General features: G+C 44.0%; 1 protein-coding gene across 1 annotated transcript in view; it reads right to left on the reverse strand.

Moving 5' to 3' along the window:
- CTSS (cathepsin S) overlaps window positions 1-24,853 on the reverse strand; it is a 45,498-nt gene that overhangs the window by 16,572 nt on the left and 4,073 nt on the right. Inside the window, exons 2-4 of the mRNA XM_089678958.1 lie at window positions 5,893-6,010; window positions 4,048-4,170; window positions 554-715 (exon numbers count right to left, since the gene is read on the reverse strand). Of these exons, the coding sequence (XP_089535084.1) occupies window positions 554-715; window positions 4,048-4,170; window positions 5,893-6,009 (402 nt within the window). The 5' untranslated portion in view covers window position 6,010. The remainder of the gene's footprint in view (window positions 1-553; window positions 716-4,047; window positions 4,171-5,892; window positions 6,011-24,853) is intronic.

A 24,853-nucleotide genomic window follows, 5' to 3' on the forward strand; every position in this document is an offset into this window, starting at 1 on the left:
AGGGCAGCACTGATAGGATGAGCGGTTGGGTAGCCCGGAGTGAGTGCAATAATTCTAGGGCCAATGTTCATTGTAACTCTAAACTGATAACCTGTAAGTTTTGCCTGTGGAAAATCTAGGGTACCGAACTTCGTCTTTGTTTTGCGTGCTCATCCAATTTTAAACCTTGACATATTGGGTCTGTACTAACTTGGTACAACCTCATCCTTTCTGTTTTACCAACAATTGGATAACATATTGCATTCATGTGCCCTAAAATGAACTTTAGTGTGTTCATTACTGCAAATTTGCGCTTGATAAACCATTGCACAAATATCATAAGACATTAGAAATTCAAGTTGCCACTATTTCTATCCAGGCAGGTATGGCCAGAGGTGGGTGTGATAAGTGTGGGAAGGATCAGATGGTAGGAACGTCAAGTGTGGGCCATGGATGGAGATGACAGTATCCCAAGGACTGGTAAAAATATGTTGCCACGTATGTTTTACTGCTTTTTGTACGGTTTTACTGAACATATTTATTAATATTAGTAATACTCATCAATCCTTCTTACCTGGTTTTTGACATTTGTGACGCATCCCTTATCCCTCCAGTCCATAGCGTCTGGCACCATAAAGCGGTCTGTAACATTCCATGAGTTACTTAAATAGGTTTTCTTCATATTACGTGGAGGTAGTATAAGTCCAGTTAGCTCGGCCTCCACTTCTTCACTAGTCTGAATAAAAAATGACACAGTTACAGGTATTAGATAAAATAAAACTAGTAGAAACCAGGAAAATTCAAACTGAGCATATGAAAAAAAATGCATGTCAAAAAAGTCCACAGATCCAGAGATGTAAGCAGCTGAAGGTCTACATAAATCTTGACTTTTGATGTAAAAGTTAAACTAGGAGCATTGCTAAGAATCCCTACGAAGCTCTGCTTAATTTTTGACCAACTGACTGCACCAATGATCAGTTCCAGCTTATCACTTTTATTCTCACAGCAGCCAAGCAAACGTTGACCGGGGCTTGGTGGTCTGGTACCTTGACAATTATAAAAGTTAAACAAAAAAGTTATGGTACCTGGTCAATGAGAAGCTGGAAGACAAGATATAATTCTGGAAGGCAACCTTCATGACAAAATAAAAAAAAAATGAAAACAATTTGGATTCCATGGATCTTTCATTATTTTCTAGAAGATTTTGATGACTTCCTACAGACCATCTAGTTTCAACCTGACCATAATATGGATGACAATGCTTCATTTTCATTCTTCTCCAACCATCCATCAATATCCCTACCCCTTCTTCCTTCTACTCTCATCTCAGTAGTCCACTTCAAAATGCTTTTTTATTTCTAGATTTCTATTTCTCTGAATTATATCTTTTGTTTGGTGGGACCTTGAGGGTTTTCCAAGCATGGAACCTCCCTCCATGGCTCAGACACCCTATCTAGGTATATCAATTGATGCTCCCATGCATAGCTAGCTATTAGATTACCTCAACTATGAAACTGTGACTTGATCCTTGAATGTATGCATCAGTTTACATACATATATTATCTACAGGGTGCTACACAATCATTTCCTGGCTGCTTTTTTTACTTCAACAGGATCCTCCTTATATATTAATATAAATCCATATCAATATCATACCATGAATAGTCTCTAATGTTTTTGTACAGTATATTGCACAATACTGTATACCTCTACTGTATATTCATCCTGTGATTGTATTGTTTAAAAAAACTTTTCAATAAAAAACTTAATAAAACTGAAAAAAATGAGTTATATTTTTGTCAATGTTGGAGAGTCAATGATAATTTTAGCCCGTAACCAAAATCTAGAGCACGGGTGTCAAACTGGCGGCCCTCCAGCTGTTGCCAAACTACAAGTCCCATGAGGTATTGTAAGATTGACAGTTACAAGCATGACTCCTAAAGGCAGAGGCATGATGGGACTTGTAGTTTCGCTACAGCTGGAGGGCCACCAGTTTGACACCCCTGGTCTAGAGGTTTGGTATGAGGAAGCATTATTCCACCTTTGAAGAATTTGGTGGAATTTAAATAAAAGATTGATATTTAAGAAAAAGAGGGAAAAGAGGGTGCTTGAAGTGCTTTTCAGGTAAAAATGTTTCCTTTACCAACACTGCAAATACAGAAAAAATACTAGTGATCCAACAATTTCCTGTTTTGGCAACATGGTGCTTTTTCTGCACTGAAATATCTACTGAAAGGGGCTAAAGAAATTCAACTATCATGCCCCTCTATGTCCAATTCCACAAGCATAATTTGATTTCTTTCTCAGCAAAATTATGCTGCTGTTTGAATTCCAAATCAGCCCACGCAACATGTAGGGAAAGGGTTTTTGGGAGATGTAGTTTTGGTGGATGCATGTGCTTATGTTTGTAGGAACTGAGCTCCAAGAAGCTGCCCTTGCAAGAATGTTACACACCTAATGACAGAAAGTAATACAAGTTTTTTCTTTCTACAAGCAAAAGGTAAAAGTAAAAATGGGACATACTTTACAGGGGGAGAAATAAATTTAGGGATAACATTGGGTAATGCTAGAAAAACCCTGTAAAGTGCAAGTCCAATTTTTCTGAGATTTGTTAATATTAGGTGCAACAGCAAGATAGAAGCGTTCAAGCTCACATGGAAGAAAAATATATTTGAAATATATTTTTAAAATATTCTTCCCAAATATATTGACATATTTATTTATTTCAGGTACTTATATAGCGCCGTCAATTTACGCAGCGCTTTACACATATATATTGTACATTCACATCAGTCCCTAACCCTCAAGGGGCATACAATCTAAGGTCCGTTGAGGGCTGCTTGATGGTGTATGAAGAGCCCAACTCTCGTTCCCGGGTATGTCCAGAGCTGTGAAGGTGAGTGTCTTTCTCTCTGTTGCTAGGGGAGGGGGTGGGTGGGTATTAGCAGAAGGCTCTCTCGGGGCTGGAATGTTGTTGGTCACTGTCAGGATCTCTCCGTGAGGGGGGGGGGTCTGCTGTTGGTTGGTGTCAGGCTCTCTCCGCCGGGGGGGGGGGGGGCTCCTGATTTTTGTGTTGCCTAGGGCAGCACAAAGCCTAAATACACCACTGATTGCAGGTCTAAGTCATAAAGGTTTCACTTCGTGGCATCCCTTCTACAACAGATTTTCATGTGTCTCCTTGGGCCATGTTCATTGCTCACATCATCACCTCAACTTTCCCTTTATCATTATATTTAAGCTTTGAAGCGATATCAGGTTAGGAAGAGTAAAGGGGTAAATTGAGGGTGAAACATGGCCAGGGTCTGAGCGCTAATGTGTCAAGCGTCACTGAGCTGAGCGTGCACACACATACATCTGCCGCTCAAGGTGACCACAATTGACCCCTCCATATAAATGAGTTCTTGTTGGGTTTCTTGCTAGGGGTATTTTTAGCACTGCAACATACAAAGACATTTTAGACGATTGTGCACCTCCAACCTTGAGACAACAGTCTGGTGAAGGCCCTTTTCTATTCTAGCATGACTGTGCCCCAATGCACAAAGGCAGCTCCATAAAGACATGGTTGGATGAGTTTGGTTTTGAAGGACTTGGTGGCCTTTGGTTAGAATTGGATTGCGAGCTGGGTCTTCTCATTACTTGACCTCACAAATGCTCTTTTGGCTAAATGGCCACAAATTCCAATAGATGTACTTTGAAATCTTGTGGAAAGCTTTCCTAGAGGGGTGAAGGCTGTTATAATCATCTCCATATTAATGTCCATGGCTTAGGAATGGGATGTCCAACAGGCTTATATAGGTATGATAGTCAGATGTCCACAAGCTTTTCAATACAGGTTTCCAGCTTTTAAACCACCCAACGAAGTAGTAGTACAGCTGTGCTTTCTCCAGCTCACACTGACCCTAGAGTGGCACTGCTGGTGACAAACACTTCATGTTTAGTGATACAAATGGCTCTGCCATGTAGCATATCATAATAGATTAAGATCACGTTAAACTGAAGCAAACCTTATATTTCCACCAATGAACTACTCATTAGTCAGTAATGCATTTGAGAATTAGCAGTACATACCATATCAGCAAGATGGTTCATTCCAACAGTGAATGAGTGAACTCCCAATTCATATTCAAGGTTATGTAGTGTGACAAACTTCAAGTTCTTTTCCCAAATCATTCTCCTTGTCAGGTCTTCTCTCTGGAAAAAGTACAGTACAAACATTGATGTATGAGAGGTGCTTGTGTGTATATCAATATATTAAATCATCAATAGGTGTCATTAATGCACAACTTCATGAGCAAAGCCAGATAATGCAATGTGAACCAAAGATTTAGAATTATATACTATGCAGGACATGAGGGATGGGCCCTGGACAAGAGATATATTTCACCACTATTTGGGTTGTGGTCCCTTTAAGGGAAAGTTTAAGAGACTTTTTTTGTACTCAGGGGTTCTGATCCATGCAGGGTGAGAGGTTCCAGTGTAGTCCGGTCAGGGAGCAGAGGACTGATTTAGTACTCTCTTGACTGATCCTCATTTGGGACCCAGAGTTTGGAGGATCAGAGAGACTTTGGTTGGAAAAAACTCTAAATCCTGATTACAGGAATTCAGGTCCCAACAGGATTTACTCACCTGCAAGAAAGGCTTGGAAGGCAGCAAGGATGAGTCAGCAAGAATAAGGACTGGAGCTAGATGTGCAGCATAGGCCGGAGGGACGGACATGAGTAGGTTAGCAGGACAGGCGGAGCATCGTAGGGTTAATAGAGGAGTTTTGATTTGAAGTGGGAAAGTGGTAGCTGATTGGAGGAGGCTCGGGTGGGGCTTAAGCCTGGAGGCTTGGAGAATTAGTAGGGTGGTGCCAAAGTGGTCAGAGTCAGTTGGAGCTGGGACAGCGTAGGCCAAGTTTCTCCCGCCGTCCCTCCCGAACACTTGTTTGACAGCTCCATGTTTGTGGGGCTCTTATTTATGGGTCCTTCCTGGCTTTTCAGTGGTTCTGGGGTAGTTTACTGGATGGGCGTGTTCCTGTGTTTTGGGGGGGTTTTCTTGTTTTCTGGGTTTCTTTTGTCATGGCAGCAGGGGTCCCAGGGTCTTGGAAGGCAGTGATGGTTTTTATTAATTTAGAAAATGGTGGGTTAGGTGTACCTACCCTTGAAAATTTATTGCTGTAATGGTGCAGGAGTAAGTTGGCTACATCAAGGGTAATTTTAGGAAATTGTCCCAGAGTCGGTGTATTTGCAGCTGGGGCCTTGAAGTCTATGTTGGTAGTAGATACAGCCAGTTGGTCAATATATAAGTCGCCTTCTAAGACTCTAGACTTTAATGGGGTAATGGAGTAACAGTAAGGGGATTAATGATTAGATGAGTTATTACGAAGAATTTGTATTTTGAAAAATGTTGTAAACTTGTTGTTTAATAAAATGGCTGCTATGGCCTTTAAACTCCAAGGCGGGTCAGTGTCGTTTTTTGATTTGGGGAGGTCACAGGTTTAGTTGGGGGACTTTAAAGGTTTAGGAGCAGCAGTAATATCTGGTATACCTTAGTCACGTGTCTATTAGGTTGTGTGGAGTGGTTCATAGCTGTGAACAAGTGTTGACCTATCTGGAGGCTGAGTTCCTATGGCTTTTCCTGTACCCCTACAGACTGGAACCCTAGCCCAAGTGTGTGACTGGTATATTGGCGGTGAGCCATCATGTTCTCTGGATTATACCAGGATTATAGACTGTTTGCTTTTATTTGCTAAGGAAAGATTTTTTCTTTTTTTGTTGTTGGCTTGTTTTGAGAGTCCAGTGGTGAGTTACGTTTACTGGCTGGCTAATGATCTCCATTTTACAATATACTAACAATAAAATAACAGATTGATCAACGTTTTTGGCAGATAAGCAGTCAATCACATCCATTTATGTATCATCTGATCCATACCTCATGGTCATAGTTCTTATTGTGGGTGATTTTCCATAATGTCCAATGGTTGTCCAGTGCTGGGTCTATAGACGATGCTACAGATGCAGCCAACAAAATACACACCAGAGACTTCATTCTGTAAAGATGAAATAAGGCATATGTATGGAATGAAACATTTCTAATATATAACATGAATATAATATACACAGTGGAAGAGCAAGAAGTGCAACAAAGGAGACGTCCACACAACAATGGATATCAGATGAGCAGAAGCTTTTTGGGGGCTTATCCTTTGAATAATCAGATATCCAACAAAACAGTTCCCACGCACCTTATCATCTTATTTTACATTTCAACAAAAAGTTGTAATTCTACAACAATATTTCCATGTACAGTAAATACACATCCCAAATACATTATTTTACTGTTGGAAAGTTCTTAAAGAAAAAGCTAGTAATATTTTTTTAGATGTGGTAAGGCTGCAATGTACGTGTTGCAATGGACTTGCATCTGTTGGACTTTTCTACAGGATCTAGCATGATATTCAGCAGTAAAATCCTGCCTCAAGTTAAAGCTGAACTTCAATGTATCTGATCACCACAAACCAATAACGCTCCAAACCAAGGGCGGACTGACACTCATGGGGCCCCCGGGCAATAGGGGATCATGGGGCCCCAGTGTCCTCGCCCACACCCAAAAAAGCCTATAAAAAGGTACCAGGGGCATCTCATGGGGCCCCCTACTGACCCCTGGCCCTCGGGCAGTGCCCGAGTGCTCAAATGGTCAGTCCGCCCCTGCTCCAAACCAAACTCCCTCATCCATGTCTCCATGCTTTATTTTGCTGAGAAATCACTTTGAAAAACACCCCCTAGGTTTTCTGGCCGTGGCCACTTGAAAAATGGCAGATGATTCATGTAGGATTTACTTCCTGGAATCCATCTGTCCTTAGCTCAGGCATGAGAGTGTGCTTGGTAAACCCCTCTTACCCTCTTGAAGACTTCTGGGATTTATCTCAGGTACTTATATAGCACAGTCAATTTACGCAGCGCTTTACATATATATTGTACATTCACATCAGTCCCTAACCCTCAAGGGGAGTACAATCTAAGGTCCTTAACCCTCAAGGGGCGTACAGGGGCGGACTGACAACTCATGGGGCCCCCGGGCAATAAGGGATCATGGGGGCCCTGTGTCCTTGCCCAAACTCAAAAAAGCCTATGAAAAAGGTACCAGGGGCATCTCATGGGGCCCCCTACTGACCTCGGGCAGTGTCTGAGTTTCCGAATGGTCAATCCACCCCTGGGGGCGTACAATCTAGGGTCCCTAACTCACATTCATACACATGAAGAAAAATATATTTGAAATATATTTTTAAAATTTTCTTCCCAAATATATTGACATTCATTTATTTCAGGTACTTATATAGCACCGTCAATTTACACAGCGCTTTACACATATATATTGTACATTCACATCAGTCCCTAACCCTCAAGGGGCGTACAATCTAAAGTCCCTAACCCACAAGGGGCGTACGATCTAAGGTCCCTAACCCACAAGGGGTGTACAATCTAAGGTCCCTAACCCTCAAGGGGTGTACAATCTAAAGTCCCTAACCCTCAAGGGGCGTACAATCTAAGGTCCCTAACCCTCAAGGGGCATACAATCTGAGGTCCCTAACCCTCAAGGAGTGTACAATCTAAGGTCCCTAACCCTCAAGGGGTGTACAATCTAAAGTCCCTAACCCTCAAGGGGCGTACAATCTAAGGTCCCTAACCCTCAAGGGGTGTACAATCTAAAGTCCCTAACCCTCAAGGGGCGTACAATCTAAGGTCCCTAACCCTCAAGGGGCGTACAATCTAAGGTCCCTAACCCTCAAGGGGTGTACAATCTAAGGTCCCTAACCCTCAAGAGGCGTACAATCTAAGGTCCCTAACCCTCAAGGGGTGTACAATCTAAGGTCCCTAACCCTCAAGGGGTGTACAATCTAAGGTCCCTAACCCTCAAGGGGCGTACAATCTAAGGTCCCTAACTTACATTCATACATACACATATTAGGGACAATTTAGACAGAATCCAATTAACCTACCAGCATGTCTTTGGAGTGTGGGAGGAAAAGAGAGTACCCAGAGGAAACCCACACAGGCACAGGGAGAACATTCAAACTCCAGGCAGGAGGTGCTGTGGTTGGGATTTGAACCAACGACCCTAGTACTGCCAGGTAGAAGTGCTAAACAAATAGCCACTGTGATTTATGACATCATTTGCCTAGGCCAGAAACCAGGAAGTAACTGAAGTAATATTACAAAAAAAAAGTTTAAAACAAGTGAATATATTATACCTTCCTATCTATTTATTAAAACTACCAGCATAAGGATTAAAAATAGTTAATGTTGATTGAGAGAGTGAAGTTCAACTTAATGTGATGTTCATGATTAATTATTTACAGTCTGGTTTAATCGTACTGCAGAACACTGCTACTAATCACAAGGCAGAGGTTTAGTGTTGTCAGTCTGGAACAGGAAGTACAATTACATGAAGGATATGCAGATAAGGAACTTTGTAACAGATTCACCAAAAATATGCTTAAAAACCGTATACAGCGAAGTATGGTGCCAGGCATGCTGAAAAATAGTTTTAAGGTTTACATACACTTTAAAGTAGCCATTCTCAACCTGGGTATCTCAGCCCTGAACCATTCCTTATCCGAGTCACTCTCAATCTCCTCCATAGGTTGCTAGGAGTTCATTGAGGTGAAGCTGGTTGACCTCCTTTTTTGAGGGTGCCTGCAAAGTTTTGGGTCCAGTACCTTTTTGCAGAGCCAGCAATATGACAACAGTCTTCTTTAACTGACATCTGACATCTAATGTAAGGGACATTTTTTCCCACTGACCACCAATGTAAGGGGAATTCTTCATACTGACCACCAATATAAGGGGCATTCTTCATACTGACCACCAATGTAACAGGCATTTTTTCCCACTGACCACCAATGTAAGGGGGATTCTTCATACTGACCACCAATGCAAGGGGCATTCTTCATACTGACCACCAATGTAAGGGGTATTCTTCATACTGACCACCAATGTATGGAACATTTTTCTCACTGACCAATGTAAGGAGCATTATTTCCACTGACTACCAATGTAAGGAGTATTCTTCCCACTGATCACCAATGTAAGGGGTATTCTTCCCATTGACAACCAATGTAAGGGGCATTATTCATGCTGACCACCAGTGTAAGGGGCATTATTCATGCTGACCACCAGTGTAAGGGGCATTATTCATGCTGACCACCAGTGTAAGGGGCATTATTCATGCTGACCACCAGAGTAAGGGGCATTATTCATGCTGTCCACCAGTGTAAGGGGCATTATTCATGCTGACCACCAGAGTAAGGGGCATTATTCATGCTGTCCACCAGTGTAAGGGGCATTCTCCATGCTGACCACCAATGTAAGGGGCATTATTCATGCTGTCCACCAGTGTAAGGGGCATTATTCATGCTGTCCACCAGTGTAAGGGGCATTCTCCATGCTGACCACCAGTGTAAGGGGCATGCTTCCCACTGACCACCAGTGTAAGGGGCATTCTTCATACTGACCACCAGAGTAAGGGGTAATTTTCCCATTGACCACCAATGTAAGGGGTATTCTTCCCACTGACCACCAGTGTAAGGGGCATTCTTCATACTGACCACCAGAGTAAGGGGTCATCTTCCCATTGACCACCAATGTAAGGAGCATTCTTCCCACTAACCCCCCCCCCCCCATTAATTAATTTTAGAAGAGGTTCCCTGGGACCTGAAATTTATTTAAAGGATCCAGTGGGGTAAAAGAGCTGAGAAAGGATGCTTTAGCCTGGGTTCACATATACTGTATGTGGTGCGGTACATCACATGATTCGCACTGGAACCGCACCGCATTCCTGTACAAATCACATGTGATTTGTGTGCGGTGCGATTGGAGCTGTACATTTTGTATGGCTCTAATCACACCGCACACGCACAAAAACATGCAGGACCCTTTTTTGGGTCTGCACTAGAATCGGATCGCATGGGTATTCACACCTATGCGATCCGATTCTGCACATCGCACTGCGTTTTGCGGACCGATTTCGGGGTGTTGTTAACTTAACATACACACCCGCAGCGGTTCGCATGAACGGGGTGCGATTCTGATGCGGTGCGGAATTCCCATAGAAAACGCTGCGAATTCCGCACCGCATCAGTGTGAACCAGGGCTTAAAGTAAGTTTCTTTTTCTCCAGTTGATATTAAACATAGGAAGGCATATGCTGCCCCCACATTTCCTGAAATACATAAACAAAAGCAGAAGTACATCTGTAGTGACAGAAGGTGTGAAAAAAATCACTGATGTGAGTAAAAACAAATATTATATTTAAAGTGAACCTGGACTTAAAATCTCCTCATTCACAAAAACATACGTAAAGGTACATCCATGAAAGGGCTGTGTATGGCCACACGGGTGGCACATGTGTTCCGTGCATCTCCCAGCAAGCAGTCCCATTCATGTCATTTGGGATGCAGCAGCCGCATGGACACAGCCGCTGTTCCCAATTTGTCATTCATGTGGGTGTGAGTACGCACAGGTACATGCCCCAGAATGTCAAATTGGGAGCGGTGGCAAGAATGGGGCTGCCCAGGGGCAGACTGACAACTCATGGGGCCCCCGGGCAATAGGGGATCATGGGGCCCCTGTGTCCTTGCCCAGACTCAAAAAAGCCAATGAAAAAAGTACCAGGGGCATCTCATGGGGCCCCCTACTGACCCCGGGCCCTCGGGCAGTGCCTGAGTTTTCAAATGGTCAGTCCGCCCCTGGGGCTGCCTGCATATGGATACATGGAACACCTGCAGTAATGCTTTATTTACTAGACCTTGAATATCCCAGTCTGACAAGGACAGTATTTTTGAAAATTTACTAGTTTTTAACTAATGTTGAATATTATTTTTTACATTTATATCTAATATTTATGTGCAGCTCAGTGACATACCTATGACACTTCTTTTGCAGAGCATTCTTAAGATTTCTAAAGCAAGAGTGCAGCAGCAATAGCTTCTGACCAGGGGCGGACTGACAACTCATGGGGCCCCCGGGCAATAGGGGATCATGGGGCCCCTGTGTCCTCGCCCACACTCAAAAAAAGCCTATAAAAAAGGTACCAGGGGCATTTCATGGGGCCCCCTACTGACCCCGGGGCCTCGGGCAGTGCCCGAGTGCTCGTATGGTCAGTCCGCCCCTGCTTCTGACTTTGAGCTTTTCCCTCACTATTGAACATCCATACAAAGCTGTACAAGGCAGTCAGGAAGGACAAGGGAGGAAAGATGAGGGTCTTGTAAGAGGGGCTTCATGGTTGGCTGGTTTTAGCACCAAAGCACAATTCCCTACCCCGGCTTCAGCCCTGCTAGAACATTATCCCTCCTGCTGTGGATGAACCATCCTGTGCCCTTGTGCCCTGCTCCTTGACATAGGCATCCACATGAAATTCCCAGAAATAGACCTTTAAATCCCCAAGGAAGGAATGTCCACACAAGAAATAGGTTTGCTGCACTCTACTGGCGTTGTTCAGGAAGTTGCGTTACAGTTACATCACAAGGACATACATCCTGGAGTCACTTGACATTACACAGTCAATCACATTTAGTGGACGGTCCGCAGTAGTCACAAGTGAAAGCATGTGCAGCACTTTAGCAGGCATCTACCGTTTAGTTTCTCCTCTGCCCAGAGTCATTAGTGCTTACAGAATTGTACTGTCTGTAGTCACCCCCTTGCTAGGTACATCTGTCCTGGGAACCCTCCAAGGAAGCAACCTCACGCAGTGATCTCCTGCCTGGCCTAAAAAGACTTTTACATTCTTCCCTAGCCCCCACCTCCATAAAGGGGCAGAATGACTACATCTGGATCCCCCTATGTACAGGTCCACTACACCCAGCCTTCTTCCCTGTCCAGAGCCTACATTTGCAGGCCACATTCTTACTGATTTAGGAAGTGGTGTTTTCAGGTTTTGTGCTGCCCTAAGCAAGACAAAAATCGTTCAACCCGCTCCCCCGCACGTGGAGAGAGCCTGACACCGACCAACACCATATCCCCTCTCCCGCTGCAGAGAGAGCCAGCACTGACCTACTACTACTGCCCCCCCCCCCATACACTGGCCACCAACTTCCCCCCCGCACGTGGTGAGAGCCTGATACCGACCAACAAAATATCCCCTCTCCCCCTGCGGAGAGAGCCAGCACCGACCAACTACTACTGCCCCCCCTTACACTGGCCACCAACCTCCCCCCTCCCCCGAACGTAGAGAGAGCCTGATACCGACCAACACCATATCCCCTCCCCCCCTGCAGAGGGAGCCAGCACCGACCAACTACTACTGCCCCCCATACACTGGCCACCAACTCCCCCCCGCCCCCTGCACGTGGAGAGAGCCTGATACCAACCAACACCATATCCCCTCTCCCCCTGCAGAGAGAGCTAGCACCGACCAACTACTACTGCCCCCCCATACACTGGCCACCAACCCCCCCCTCCCCCCGAACATAGAGAGAGCCTGACACCGACCAACACCATATCCCCTCTCCCCCTGCGGAGAGAGCCAGCACCAACAACTACTACTGCCCCCCATACACTGGCCACCAACACCCCCCCCAGAACGTAGAGAGAGCCTGACACCGACTAACACCATATCCCCTCTCCCCCTGCGGAGAGAGCCAGCACCAACAACTACTACTGCCCCCCATACACTGGCCACCAACCCCCCCCCCCCCGAACGTAGAGAGAGCCTGACACCGACTAACACCATATCCCCTCTCCCCCTGCGGACAGAGCCAGCACTGACCAACTACTACTGCCCCCCCATACACTGGCCACCAACCCACCCCTCCCCCAGCACATGGAGAGAGCCTGACACCGACTAACACCATATCTCCTCTGCCTCTGCTGACAGAGCCAGCACCAACAACTACTACTGCCCCCCATACACCCACTACCACAACCCCCCCATCGGCGAGAGAGGGAAAACACTCACCTTCACAGCTCCTTCACAGCTCCGGACATCCTACCTGGTTCCTATGCCGTGTGTATCCTTTCTTCCTTCCTTTCTTCCAGGGGGCAGCGCTGCCCCCCCTGAAAAACGCCGCCCTAGGCAAATGCCTTGTTTGCCTTGAGGTAAATACGCCCCTGGAGGTCTTGCTAATGCCCCTCCCCACCTGGCTGATAAGTGAGCGCTGATTCACCCATGACATCACTGTTGGAGGGCTCTACCTAAAAGGGACCTAACACCTGCTGTACCAGACACTGGTACAGAGCCATCTAGTGGCAAAAGTAGCTGCCTACACATTGGAAATAGTAAACTACCGTATATTTCATATTTATCCAGCTACTGAATTCTAAACAATAAATACATTTTTAAATATTTTCAAAAACAATATACACTTAGAATGTTGCCAAATATGATCTTTTATGGGCATCCCTTCACCTGCACACAGCCCAGTCTACTCTCAGTAATAACCTTTTGTGTTAAATTCTTGCAAGCTTTATGACTACACTCAAGTCAGTTTGGATCTTTCTTTGAGATATGCAATGTATGTTGTCCCCGTGCCAGGAAGTGAAGAAAAATAGCCACCACAGGATCTCGTACCGTAATCAAACGCAACACAGGATCTAGTCTTCTCCTGTTCTTTCGAAAGCAAAAAAATAGAGCTTTGGCTGCGATTACACTAATTTTCCTTTCTGCCGATTAATTAGACATTTGCTTCCCAAAGCTGAAATGATTTCACAAGAAAGTCCTGAGTTTAACTCTACAATTCAGATGATAACACAGAGATATTTCTCAACTTCCTCATAAAATATACAGCCAGGTAGTACAAGGCAACCATTGGCGCTGTTTGTCACAGCATAATGATATTGTTGTCACCCCAAACCAAGGTCATACTGCATACCATGGGGCCCTCATATATTATCATGAATGATGGTATCATCACGCAATAGTCTTTAGTTTTATCTTTTCCCAAAGTGATACTCAGCTCCCCGCACCCCTGATACATGGAGCTAACAGTGAAGGGACCTCCAGCAGATTGACAGCCTCAGATCTGTTCCTGTGAGCTGTGTGGATGGGGTGTATCTTTTCCCTCCAATCAGCTCTCAGAGCTCTCCTCACTGAGCTCTGCAGAGTGTAATTTCAGCTCTCCACCCCCTTTTTTCTGAACTCTCACACAAGCTTTATAAATTCACCACTTCGTACAGATGTAGAGAAGACTGCAGATACACAAGTACAACTTATGTAGGAGGTTTTATTTCATCTCTGTGTATCACCTAAAGCCAGTCACTTCACTATAATAAACTTGGATATATACAGTGAAAACAGTGCAGCGCTACAAACCAAACTCAACCTAAATCCAAATGTGTTAAAGAAAATGAAATATAAAGATTTTCTTCTTTATGGTGCTACCTTCCTCCTGTGATCACCAAGTGCTTCAAACACAAGAGTGCATAATTCTACCACCAGATGTCCACTCACCTCCAGCAGTGTGACCTCACATTGTATTATGTTTGGTCCAACGACACTTTTGGTCCCACAATGGACACTGAAGATCAACTTGATGGATTTCAGCTGTTAACACCTCATTCAGAATGCAGCTCTCTCCACCAATTCACCTGTAACTGCTGCATAAGGACTTGTAGGACCTTCAGGCTACCATCAGATGGCCACGTGTGTGCAGGCGGTTTGCTGAAGTAAGTGTGGGTATATGAGGTGTGTGGGTGTACATACTGGGTGTACGGGGCATACAGGGCATTCTGCAAACTGCCTGCACCCATGTGGCCATCTGATGGTGAATGCAGCAGTTACAGGTGAATTGATGGTGAGAGTTTGGTCTAATGACAAAAGTGTCATTAGACCAAACATAATACTATGTGAGGTCACAGTGCTGGAGGTGAACAGACATCTGGTAGTGGAATTATGCACTCTTGTGTTTGAAGCCCTTGGTGATCAATGTATGCTCATACAGGGAGTTCAGCAAACTGCCTGCACCCACGTGGCCATCTGATGGTAGCCTGAAGGTCCTACAAGTCCTTATGCAGCAGTTACAGGTGAATTGGTGGTGAGAGTTGCATTCTGAACGAGGAGTTAACAGCTGAAATCCATCAAGTTGATCTTCAGTGTCCATTGTGGGACCAAAAGTGTCCTTAGACCAAACACAATACTATGTGATGTCACAGTGCTGGAGATGAGCATACATTGATCACCAAGCGCTTAAAACACAAGAGCGCATAATTCCACCACCAGATGTCTGTTCACCTCCAGCACTGTGACCTCACATAGTATTATGTTTGGTCTAATGACACTTTTGGTCCCACAATGGACACTGAAGATCAACTTGATGGATTTCAGCTGTTAACACCTCGTTCAGAATGCAACTCTCACCACCAATTCACCTGTAACTGATGCATAAGGACTTGTAGGACCTTCAGGCTACCATCAGATGGCCACGTGGGTGCAGGCGGTTTGCTGAACTCCCATTATGCCCCGTGCACCCAGTATGTACACCCACACACCCCATACACCCACACTTACTAGGTGCAAGGGGCGCACGGGGCGTTCAGCAAACCGCCTGCACCCATGTGGCCATCTGATGGTAGCCTGAAGCTCCTACAAGTCCTTATGCAACAGGTGAATTGGTGGTGAAAGTAGCATTCTGAACGAGGTGTTAACAGTTGAAATCCATCAAGTTGATCTTCAGTGTCCATTGTAGGACCAAAAGTGCCGTTCAGGGGCGGACTGACCATTTGGAAACTCGGGCAGTGCCCGAGGGCCCGGGGTCAGTAGGGGGCCCCATGAGATGCCCCTGGTACCTTTTTCATAGGCTTTTTTGAGTGTGGGCAAGGAGACAGGGGCCCCATGATCTCCTATTGCCCGGGGGCGCCATGAGTTGTCAGTCCGCCCCTGGTGCCATTAGACCAAACATAATACTATGTGAGGTCACACTGGAGGTGAGCAGACATCTGGTGGTGGAATTATGCACTCTTGTGTTTGAAGCACTTGGTGATCACAGGAGGAAGGGAGCAACATAAACAGTGGTCTCCAAACTGCAGCCCAAGGGCCAGATGCGGCCCTTTGCTAGCCTTTGTCTGGCCCTTAAGTCACTAATGATATGAGGAACTATTCCTCAAACTGACACCAAATTGGAGCATAATTCTTGCCACTGACAATAATGATGGGGCACTATTCCTCCCACTAGTACCAATGATGGGCACTATTCCTCCCACTGATATCAATGATGGGGCACTATTCCTCCCACTGATACCAATGATGGGGCACTATTCCTCCCACTGATACCAATGATGGGACACTATTCCTCCCAATGACACCAATGATGGGACACTATTCCTCCTACTGATACCAATGATGGGGCACTATTCCTCCCACTGATACCAATGATGGGGCACTATTCCTCCCATTGATACCAATGATGGGACACTATTCCTCCTACTGATACCAATGATGGGGCACTATTCCTCCCACTGATACCAATGATGGGGCACTATTCCTCCCATTGATACCAATGATGGAGCACTATTCCTCCTACTGATACCAATGATGGGACACTATTCCTCCCACTAATACCAATGATGGGACACTATTCCTACCACTGATACCAATGATGGGGCACTATTCCTCCCACTGATACCAATGATGGGGCACTATTCCTCCCTCTGATACCAATGATGGGGCACTATTCCTCCCACTGGTACCAATGATCCAATGATAGAGTACCATTTGATCTCCTACTGACCACCAACCCTGAGGCCATGTTTCTCATGGATGCTGGGCCTGTGACATTTTCTACACCCACTGGTCACAATACGGCCCCCCAAAAGTCTGAAGGACAGCAATCTGGCCCTTTGTTTGAAAAGTTTAGAGATCCCAGAACATAAAGAAGAAAATATTTGGACTTTTATTTTAATTATATTTAATTTTCTTTAACACATTTGGTTTTAGGTTGGGTTTGGTTTGCAGCGCTGCACTGTTTTCACTGTATATATTGATTTTGCCTGATATGAGATAAGGGTTGTGTGCAATAGCGGCTACATAGCAGTTTATGCTACAGTAATTCTCACGATCACTACAAGTAAATCTGGTTTTGATTCATAGAAACGCACAAGATTTTATTTATTATATTAAACTTGGATAGTTAGTGAGATAAGGAAGGGATATAGCTATAGACTGGGAAAGGGGGAGGGGGGGGGGGAGTCACAGAGGTGAGAGTGGTCATAAAATTCTGGGAAAGATTGTATTTAATCATTATACAACAGTTTTATGGCCACTCTCACCTCTGTGACCCAACACATCCCCAGTTTCTAGTCCTATCTCTTCCTTATCTCACTTATCCAACTTTAATTACCATTTCTGTGTATGTTTGTTTGTGTGTGTGTTTTTCCTTCAGAAATTGCCTTACGCTGGCCATACATTATACAATTTTCTTATTCAATTTCCTTTAGAATTAACTTCAACTCTGTAGTGCAAAGGCCTGCCTGTTTGTATATAAATTGAAAGTGTTTAGGTTTGACCTCATATTACACTCACCGGCCACACTTTATTAGGTACACCTTGCTAGTGCCAAGAAAATATCCCCCACACCATTGCACCACCACCAGCAGCAGCCTGTACCGTTCATACAAGGCAAGAGGGATCCATATTTTGATGTTGTTTACTCCAAATTCTGACCCTACCATCTGAATGTCGCAGCAACCAGTCTGCCCGTTCTCCTCTGACATCAACAAGGCATTTTCCTCCACACAACTGCATATTTTCTCTTTTTTGGACCATTCTCTGTAAACCCTAGAGATGGTTGTGCCTGAAAATCCAAGTAGATCAGCAGTTTTTGAAATATTCAGACCAGCCCGTCTGGCCCCAACAACCGTGCCACATTCAAAGCCACTTAAATCCTCTTTCTTCCCCATTCTGATGCTCGGTTTGAACTTCAGCAAGCTGTCTTTACGATGTCTACATGCCTAAATGCATTGAGTTACTGCCATGTGATTGGCTGATTAGCAAGTTGTGTTACCAAGTAGTAGAACAGGTGTACCTAATAAAGAGGCCAGGGAGTGTATATGGTTTTGGAAAATATAAAGGAATATTGTAGATGAAAATTGTGTACTGTATGGCCAGCCTTAAAAACATTGTTCTAAAATTTTGTGCATTAGTACTGCTTGGACCTTGAAGAAGGGGCTACACCCCAAAAGCTTGTCCTGAAAATTTGGATGTTAGAGCAAATAATAGAAAATATCAATGTCAGTACTCAATTGTTTTTCTTTTATCGGAAACATCTAAAAATGGTATTTATGCCAAGGCAGAATTGATCTATTTATATCTTGAATGTATTCTGAAAAATAGCTGTGCACCTTCTGTGCCTAGGCTACCCCTGTTCTGTAGACTTATAGCTATATATCTGCAGAAGGTCTCTGACTGCTAGTCTCACCAGATTTGGAGTAAGATTTGGTAATGTCACGTCTGTGCTGTTCCCTGCTCTCCCTTCTGGAGAAAAAACTGTACATGAAGACCTGCAGCCGAAGGATATCCCTGCTTCTACTTCAACCATATTGTGGATCTGTGCTTCTTTCACCTCCCCTGCTGCTTCCTTAATTACTCCCCCACCAGTCTTCAGATCAGCAGTCACTGAAGGGAAGGGGTAGCTCTGACATGAGGAAGCAAAGCCCAGCCTCTACCAAGATGGCCACCTCCACAAGTAGATAGCAATGGTTAGTATTGAGGGAACACATAAGCTGCTGGAAGACCACATGCAATACGGGTGCCTAATCCTTTGTCCCCCTTTTTTCAGCGCAGCTTCCAGAGTTCAGGTCTTCTTTCAAGTGAACACTGATCTACTAAGTTTTCTTAAAGGACTATTTTTGTATTTATACAAGGTGAAGATGATAATATCAAAGTGTTACTAGACCCCGAACTCTGCATTCACTATATCCTGTCTCCCCGTACCCTGCATTCACTATATCTGGTCTCCCTGGTCCCTGCATTCCCTATATCTGGTCTCCCTGGACCCTGAATTCACTAAATCTGGTCTGCCCACACCCTGCATTCCCTATATCTGGTCTCCCATGACCCTGAATTCACTATATCTGGTCTCTCGGGACCCTTTATTTACTATATCTGTTCTCTCCAGACCGTGTATTCACTATATCTGGTCTCTTGGGACCCTGCATTCACTATATCTGGTCTCCCAGGACCCTACATTTACTATATCAGGTCTCCCCAGCCACTGTATTCACTATATCTGATCTCCCCAGACCCTGCATTCACTATATCTGGTCTCCCCGGACCCTGCATTCACTATGTCTGGTTTCCCAGGACCCTGCATTCACTATATCTGGTCTCCCCGGACCCTGCATTTGCTATATCTGGTCTCCCATAGTACACAGAACCTGGAAATGCAATTATTTTAGTAAATACAAACTGCTAAATACCTTTTTTCATCAGCAGTATATAGCAGTCTTGTGACTTCTATCAGTGTCCAACCAAGCACTAGCTAAAACTTGTAGGAGGAGCTTTCTTTCTGCTCTAGCAGGAAGCAAATCCCCTGACCTCTGTCTGGATAGTGCTGATTGGCCTTGTGCTGATTACATGCACTCTGCCAAAAAAAACAAAAAAAAACTTTCTAGCAATACACACTAAACTGAGCATATGCATGCCTATGGTTCAATCTGGAGATAAGAGGTGGTCGCTTGAAAAAGGGGAGGATAAGAGAAGACAGAATCAAACAGCCTTTTTACACAATGTGGAGGATTAACCCCTTAGGTTCCACAGTGAGTATAACAAGCATGCTTTACTGCATCTACCGACTGATTGTACTGTTGTGGGTTTAGTAACACTTTAATAAAATAATCATCATCATAATAGCAGATGCATCCACAGTCAGAATGCTTGACATAGATATCACATTGAATCCTGGTGACATAGGAATTCTGTGTCTGCTTCTATAGAGAAGGGACCTGTGGTGTAACAATAGCCATAACAGCCCATGTGGCTGCTATGGGGCCTGGGGTAGGAGGGGGGCCCCATTAAGGAAGTTGTTAAGCAAAACTAAACAGTGAATTTTGAAGTATAGAAGGGCTTTAGGAACATGGCTAGTTGGCTAATCACAGATCCCTTGTGCAAGAAGAAGCATTTACTATAGAAAGAGTTAGAAGGGGCCCCAATGAATCATAGGTATGCCCCTGGAAGGGATTACTATACAGCCAAAGCTGGTAGTTCTTGCTTTAAGGCACGGGTGTCAAACTGGCGGCCCTCTAGCTATTGCCAAACTACAAGTCCTATGAGGCATTGCAAGATTGACAGTTACAAGCATGACTCCCAAAGACAGAGGCATGATGGGACTTGTAGTTTTGCAACAGCTGGAGGGCTGCCAGTTTGACACCCCTGCTTTAAGGTATGTATAGCCTCTTTATAGGCTTGAATTATAAAACAGATGAGGGTGAGACACTGGAGCACAATAGTTATATATGGAGTCCCGCACCAGGTCGTGCCATACATTTTTTATTATTATTATACAGGATTTATATAGCGCCAACAGTTTGCTCAGCACTTTACAATATAACGGGAGACAATACAGCAACAATACAGTTCAATACAAGAGGGTTAGAAGGGCCTGATCCTGGGAGCTTACAATCTAAGATTTTTAATGTCTAGGTTTTCTTATCTAAATAATAAACCATTCAGAAGTAGTTTCTAATTCAGCATATATTATCCTTCTCACGCTACATTTGAAAGATTATATATTTTTCTTTCCTACGTCAATAAATATGACAACCTTTGCAACCTTTGGACTTTTATGGTAAATCTCACTGTACAGGATGCTTATGTGACGGAAAGTACAGCTAGAATTGTTTAAGAAGTTACCGTAGTTTCAGGTTGCTGCATATTTTTCAGCTCATTTAAAAATGGTATTCAGAATCCTTTTGCAGTTGAGTTTTTTTGATGTGGAAATGCTAAAATGTGACATGATACCTATACAAGCTTATGAGCGAAAGCTGAGACAGATGTAAGAAATCCACAATTAGTGCAGGTGTGCATTAATGAAATATAGTTGTTTCTATTTTTTAAACAATACTTGTGTAATATATCAAATTTGTCTTATATCAGCCTTTCTAATCTCTTATACAATGAAGTTTAGACTGGGAGGGGGCAGAACTAATAGGCAACTTAGGACCTTCTGTTTTTTTATGGGCTCACAAGAAACATGCTAATTGGAGGAGAGAGCAGAGAGATAACCTAATCATTCTGCTGCTGCTCCTTCATTGTCCAATCACAAGTTTGGGACATGGAGGTGACCTAGTTGTATTGGTATCTGCAGCAGAAAAAAGTCAGGTCACGCCCTGGCTGTGCCAGCAGGAATATGTTAATCTCAAGACCTGATGGATAAAACCACAAATCCTTTGGCAGATACACTAGCATTCATATCTGAATTTTAACTGAGTAGTTGGCTCTCTGCCTGGAGTTCATCTTTTGTAAGAAGTGTAGAGATTTTATTGCTAACCATATTGCTCTTCTATACCTGCTTTCAGTTAACTATAGTTGAAAGTGGGACGTGTTCACCATTTCCAGCTGTAACAAGCAAAAATTAAAAGTCGCCCTTTAAGTGCAGATTGTTGCTAACTACCATTGCATTTTTTTTCTTCAGTGTTCTGCTATGCCTGAAGACATGCAACAAGAGATGGTCAGCAAATGAAGACATGCAACAAGAGATGGTCAGCAAATGAAGACATGCAACTGGAGATGGTCAGAGATTGCATGCAAAATACAGAGTGGTTGGAGACTTCGGACATGTTTTTGGAGATGGTCAGAGATTGCAAACATGCTGCGGGAGTAGTTGGAGATCAGGGACATGTTCTTGGCGATTATACTAGATTCTACAGCATTCTAAGCATTCTACAAGAGTGGTTGGAAACCAGTAACATGTCTTTGGAGATGATCAGAGATTGAAAGCATGCTACAGGAGTGGTTGGAGACCAGGGACATGTTTTTGGCAATGATCCTAGATTGAAAGCATGCTACAAGAATGGTTGGAAACCAGGGACATGTTTGTGGAGATGATTAGAGCTTGCAAACCTGCTGCAATAGTGGTTGGAGATTAGAGGTGTGTTTTTGGAGATGGTCAGAGATTGCAAACACACTGCAGGAGTGGTTGGAGATCAGGTACACTTTTATTGGAGACATTTAGAGCTTGCAAACATACTCCAGAAGTGGTTGGAGACCAGTGACATGTTTTTGGAGATGGTCAAAGATTGAAAACATGTTACAGGAGTTGTTGTAGACTGAGAACATGTTTTTGGAGATGATCAGAGATTGAAAGCATGTTACAGGAGTGGTTGTAGATCAGGGACATGTTTTTGGAGATGATTAGAGCTTGCAAACATGCTACAGTAGTGGTTGGAGATTAGAGGTGTGTTTTTGGAGATGGTTTATTTCCACACTGCAGGAGTGGCTGGAGACCAGGGACACTTTTTTGGAGATGTTTATATCTTGCAAACATACAGAGTGGTTGGAGACCTTGTACATGTTTTTGGAGATGGTCAGAGATTGCAAACATACTCTGAGAGTGGTTGGAGACCAGGGACATGTTTTCGGCGATGATACTAGATTGAAAGCATGCTACAGGAGTGGTTGGAACCAGGGACATGTTTTTGGAGATGATCAGCAATTGAAAGCATGCTACAGGAGTGGTTGGAAACCAGGGACATGTTTTTGGAGATGATCATAGATTGAAAGCATGCTACAGGAGTGGTTGGAGACCAGGGACATGTTTGTGGAGATGATTAGAGCTTGCAAACATGCTACAGGAGTGGTTGGAGATTAGAGGTGTGTTTGTGGAGATGGTCAGAGATTGCTAACACACTGCAGGAGTGGTTGGAGACCAGGGGCACTTTTTGGAGATGGTCAAAGATTGCAAACTTGTTACAGGAGTGGTTGTAGACTGAGGACATGTTTTTGGAGATGATCATAGATTGGACATATGCTACAGGAGTGGTTGAAGATCAGTGACACGTTTTGAAGATGATCATAGATTGCACATATGCTACAGGAGTGGTTGGAGATTAGAGGTGTGTTTTTGGAGATGGTCAGAGATTGCAAACAAGTTACAGGAGTGGTTGTAGACTGAGGACATGTTTTTGGAGATGATCATAGATTACACACATGCTACAGGAGTGGTTGAAAACTAGTGGCATATTTTTGTAGATGTCAGAGATTGCAAACATACTACTGAAGTGGTTGGAGACGAGGGGCATGTTTTTGGACATGATCAGAGATTACAAACCTGCTACAGGAGTGTTGGAGACTAGTGACATGTTTTTGGAGATGATCTGAGATTGCAAACATGTTACAGAAGTGGATAAAAACTGGGAACATGTTATAGGCTGGAAACAAATTATGTTGTACGTGAAACTGATAGAGATCACTGCTATTACAAGTTAACATTTCTACATTTTTGCCTCCTACAGTCCTAAAATATACTTGTGCCACATTTGATATAAAGATCTAACATAAAGGATTAGAGGGAAAAAAAAAACATAAAAGGAGAAAAAGGATAGACAACAGAGAAAAAAAAAATAAGAGTAGTGCGAAAGAAAAAAATAACCATTAGGATAAAAATGTTTTCTTTTACTGGCCTGAGCATGCACCAAAACACACTACTGTCTGCAGGGGTCGTACAGTAATTTCCAGGGAACAACTTGCAGCCCCCAGGTTACAGGTTGAGCACCAGAGGTCTAGCTATGGAGTGTTAATAAAAACTGAACAATACATTGCTTTCTTTAGTTCCGACTTAGCCACAAAATAAAATTAAAACATCATCGGCCAGGCAAAGTAGAAAGTTCAAAACTGTGTGCTAACATACATACTGGAACCAAATATGTAATTAATATAGTTGACAGGGCTTATTATTTTTCTTTCCCTGTGTAGAATGTTAGAGTGTATTTTTTACATTTTCAATAGAGCAGTGGTCTTCAAACTGCGGCCCGGGGGCCAGATGTGGCCCTTTGCTGATCTTTATCTGGCCCTTGGGGCACTCTTCTTCCCTTCAATTAAAGGAACTATTCTCCCCACTGACACCAACAGTGGGCCATTTTTCCTCCTACTGACACAAATGATGGGGCACTATTCCTCCCACTGACACCAACACTGGGGCACTATTCCTCCCCCTAATACCATAGATGGGGCACTATTCCTCCCCCTAATACCATAGATGGGGCACTATTCCTTCCCCTAATACCATAGATGGGGCACTATTCCTCCCCCTAACATCATAGATGGAGCACTATTCCTCCCCCTAATACCATAGATGGGACACTATTCCTCCCCCTAATACCATAGATGGGGCACTATTCCTCCCCCTAACATCATAGATGGAGCACTATTCCTCCCCCTAATACCATAGATGGGGCACTATTGCTCCCTCTAATATCATAGATGGGGCACTATTGCTCCCTCTAATATCATAGATGGGGCACTATTGCTCCCCCTAATACCATAGATGGGGCACCATTCCTCCCCCTAATACCATAGATGGGGCACTATTCCTCCCCCTAATACCATAGATGGGGCACTATTCCTCCCCCTAATACCATAGATGGGGCACTTTGCTTATCTTTATCCGGCCCTTGGGGCACTCTTCTTCACTCCGATAAAAGGCACTATTCTCCCCACTGACACCAACAGTGGGCCATTTTTCCTCCCACTGACACCGATGATGGGACACTGTTCTTCCCACTGACACCAACACAGGGCACTATTCCTCCCCCTAATACCATAGATGGGGCACTTTGCTTATATTTATCCGGCCCTTGGGGCACTCTTTGTCCCTCTAATAAAAGGCACTATTCTCCCCACTGACACCAACAGTGGGCCATTTTTCCTCCCACTGACACCGATGATGGGACACTGTTCCTCCCACTGAT

The sequence above is a fragment of the Staurois parvus genome, unplaced genomic scaffold, assembly GCF_062004578.1.
Source record: "Staurois parvus isolate SC_StPar_1 unplaced genomic scaffold, SC_StPar_1.0 ptg000213l, whole genome shotgun sequence".
In the NCBI taxonomy this organism is placed as follows: domain Eukaryota; kingdom Metazoa; phylum Chordata; class Amphibia; order Anura; family Ranidae; genus Staurois; species Staurois parvus.